This window comes from Falco naumanni, chromosome 4, assembly GCF_017639655.2.
Source record: "Falco naumanni isolate bFalNau1 chromosome 4, bFalNau1.pat, whole genome shotgun sequence".
In the NCBI taxonomy this organism is placed as follows: domain Eukaryota; kingdom Metazoa; phylum Chordata; class Aves; order Falconiformes; family Falconidae; genus Falco; species Falco naumanni.
Genome location: NC_054057.1, coordinates 43048392 through 43051359, shown reverse-complemented (window position 1 = coordinate 43051359; position 2968 = coordinate 43048392). Strand labels below are relative to the sequence as shown.

The window sequence follows — 2968 nt, the reverse complement described above, 5'->3', positions numbered from 1 at the left end:
TACAGTATATGATGAGTAATAATTATACCTTGGCTCACCCGGGCCGTTCCCATCCGCTTGGGCACCGCGCGGGGACAGCTCTGCTCCGGCCGTGAGCCGGGCCGGGCATCTGGGGCTCTCCCGGGGGCCGAGCCGTCGGGGCTGAGCCGCGGGTGCCACGGGAAAATCAGCACCTGCGCCGCCGGGGCGAGCCCCCCGCCCCAGCCCTGGGCCGCCCCCCCTCCCCCCCCGCCCTCGCCGGTAGCACTTGCAGCCCCCAGGCCCGGCCGCCCCCTCCCCTCGCCCCCGGGCAGGTGCAGCCCAGCCGCCTCCCCCAGCAGCCGGGCACGCTGAGCTGGGGCTGCCAGAGCGACTCTGCCACCAGTTGCACGATGGCTTTTCCACACACCCCGCCCTTTCCCGCCCCCCCCTCCCCCCCCCCCCCGCTCGCCGGCAGCATCCCCAGGGCGAGGGCTGCGGGGGCTGTTTCCCAGGCGCGGCCGGGGCGCGGCCCGCGGAAGGCTGGCGCAGCCGACGGGGGGCAGGCGCGGGGCCACGCACCCGCAGGGGGCAAGCCTGCCCGGCCCCCAGTCTGGCTTCCCCTCCCCAGCACTTTTGGGGAGAGCTTTGTCCGACTCCGGGTAGCGCGCCCATCCCGGTGGCGGCGGGACCGCGGGGCAACGGCGGGGACACCCCCCCACCCTCGCAAGGCTGGTGTTTGGGGATTCGGGTCTTTCAGCTGGAAGCCACAAGCGGAGCACAGGCACTGAAAGGAGGGGACCTCCTAGAGATAGACAAAGACATCAGTTGGAAGCACTTCAGGAGAGGACGTCAAAAGGGGTGGAGAGAAGGGGAGAGTGTCCCCCGCCCGTCCTCGTCCCGTCCCGTTGTCCGTCCGTCGCCCCCCCCCGCCTGTATAAGAGCAGCCCGAGGCGGCGGCGGGGCTGCGGGGCGGGCGGCTGGGCGGAGGGGGCTGGCTGGGGCGAGAACCCGGCTGCACGGCCCCGGGGCTCACCCCGCCGCCCGGGCACCGGCCCGCGCGGTACTGCAGGGCTTCCTCGGGATGCCGTAGGCTCTCGGAAGCAGCTCCCCACAAATGCACCGCTCCACAAGATACAATCCGGGTTTATTATTAACAAACACAGGAAGAGTCCACGTGCGGCAATAAATTATTTTCACAGGTTCTGGCATTTTCCCCGCCCCCCCCCCCCCCAAGGTGCTGGTGGAATAAACCTATTGCATATCTTAAAAAAATCAGGATAAATTATATAAATTATATATTCAAAACAGACGATTCTACCTCATTATCACTACTCCGTAATAAATAGATAAATAAAGTTGATTGCCCTTAGAGTCTGAATCTTAAATTACATTTACAATATAGGTCTCTACATACAGCATGTACAGGGCGGGGCGGGGGCGGGGGCCACCCGCGCGGTGCCTCACGCCACGAAGTCGAAGGGGGGCTCGTTCTCGATGTCGTTGAGGGACGGTTTGTTGTTCACCTTCCGCGGGTCCTCGGGGGTCCACACTTTGGCTGTCCGGATGATGTTTTGTTCCTTGAGTTGCTTTTCATCAGTCCACGACAGCGAGTGACCGGCCAGAGGGGGGAGTCCGTAGTCGGGGTCGCTCGGGGAGGGAGATCCTGGGGGAAAGGGGGGAGAAAGCCAGGGGGTTATTGCTGGGGCCGGCATTCCTGCGGACCGCGGAGACGGGCCGGGCCGGGCCACCACTTACTTGTACCGCGGTGACAGATGATTATTTTCTTGGGCTGGCTGGGGCTTTCGCTGCTGGCGCTGCGCAGCGGCAGGTCGGACTGCACCAGTTCACTGAGGAAGTTGATGTAGCCGATGGCCAGGCGCAGCGTGTCCACCTTGGAGAGCCGCTTCTCGTAGGGCAGGGTGGGGATGTGCGAGCGCAGCCCCTCGAAGGCGTCGTTGATGGACTGCATCCGCCGCCGCTCCCGCACGTTGGCCGCCTGCCGGAGCTGCTGCAGCTCCGCCTCGGAGCGCACCCGCCGCCGCCGCTTGGCCGAGCCCAGCGCCTGGAGCCGCCCCCCGGGGGACAGCAGCGCCGCGCCCGCCGCTCCGCAGCACTCGTAGGCGAAGCCGGGCGAGGCGGGAGACGGCGGGAAGGTGGCCGCCGGCGCCGGGCAGCGGTAGCCGCTCTCGGGGTCGCCGGCGTCGCGGTAGTACTCCTGAAGCTGCCGGCTGAGGAAGTCCACGTCGGGCTCCAGCAGCCCGTCGGCGGCCAGCGCGTCCCGCGGGGGCGGCTCAGGGAAGAAGTCCTCCTCGTCGAAGTAGGGGGGCGAGGAGAAGGAGTCCAGCCCCCCGGGGAAGTGCTCCAGCAGCACCGTCTCCATGCTGCGTCCGGCCCCGGCGGGGACGGGACGGGACGGGACGGGACGGGACGGGACGAGACGGGACGGGGCGGGGGGGCAGCCCCGCCGGGACACGCCTGCAGCCGCTCCCGCCGGCCCGCTCGCCGAGCCGCCCCGGCGGCGGCGGGGCCCCCGCCCCTGCCCTGCCCTCCCCGCCCCTGGGTGGCCGGGAGGCTGGGCCGCTGCCGCCGCTCTCCGGGGAGGAGGCCGGAGCCGGCTGGCGCGGCGGGCCGGCACGCGAGGAGTCTTATAACGACATCCCTGGGCGCGTGCCGCTGACCGCCGCCGCCAGCCAATCAGCGCACGCCGGGGGGGGGGGGGGCGGGCGAGGAGGGCCGGGTTCCCCCGTCGGGGGGACACCGCGGAGCTCCCGCCGGCCGAGGGGCGGCGCCGCGGCGGGGACCGAGGCGGGGGGGGGTGTGGGGCGGGGGAGCGGGCGGGCCCCAGCAGTGCCCCCCGCCCGGCCCCGCCCGGCCTCGCCCTCCAGGGACGGGCCCGGAGCCCGCGGAGCCGCTCGGAGCGGCGCTCCCCGCACGTCGGGCGAGCGGCCCCGGGCCGCCTCGGCACTTCTCCCCACATGTCGCTGGCCGAAACGCGCGCTCGCAGCGA

General features: G+C 70.6%; 1 protein-coding gene across 1 annotated transcript; it reads right to left on the bottom strand.

The window, feature by feature from the left end:
- Nucleotides 1-1338: 1338 nt before the first annotated feature.
- On the bottom strand, nt 1339-2450 carry PTF1A (pancreas associated transcription factor 1a). Its single transcript, XM_040592586.1, has 2 exons — nt 1717-2450; nt 1339-1624 (listed from the first exon to the last, which is right to left on the bottom strand). The coding sequence occupies exons 1-2, from the start codon at nt 2339-2341 to the stop codon at nt 1422-1424; spliced, it is 828 nt and encodes a 275-aa protein (XP_040448520.1). The 5' UTR covers nt 2342-2450; the 3' UTR covers nt 1339-1421.
- Nucleotides 2451-2968: the final 518 nt, after the last annotated feature.

Excerpts from the sequence above, each read along its gene's own strand:
- PTF1A (XM_040592586.1), bottom strand. The coding sequence starts at position 2,341 with ATGGAGACGGTGCTGCTGGAGCACTTCCCCGGGGGGCTGGACTCCTTC. Across the intron at positions 1,625-1,716 it reads CATCTGTCACCGCGGTACAA|GATCTCCCTCCCCGAGCGAC; the intron begins GTAAGTGGTGGC and ends CCTTTCCCCCAG.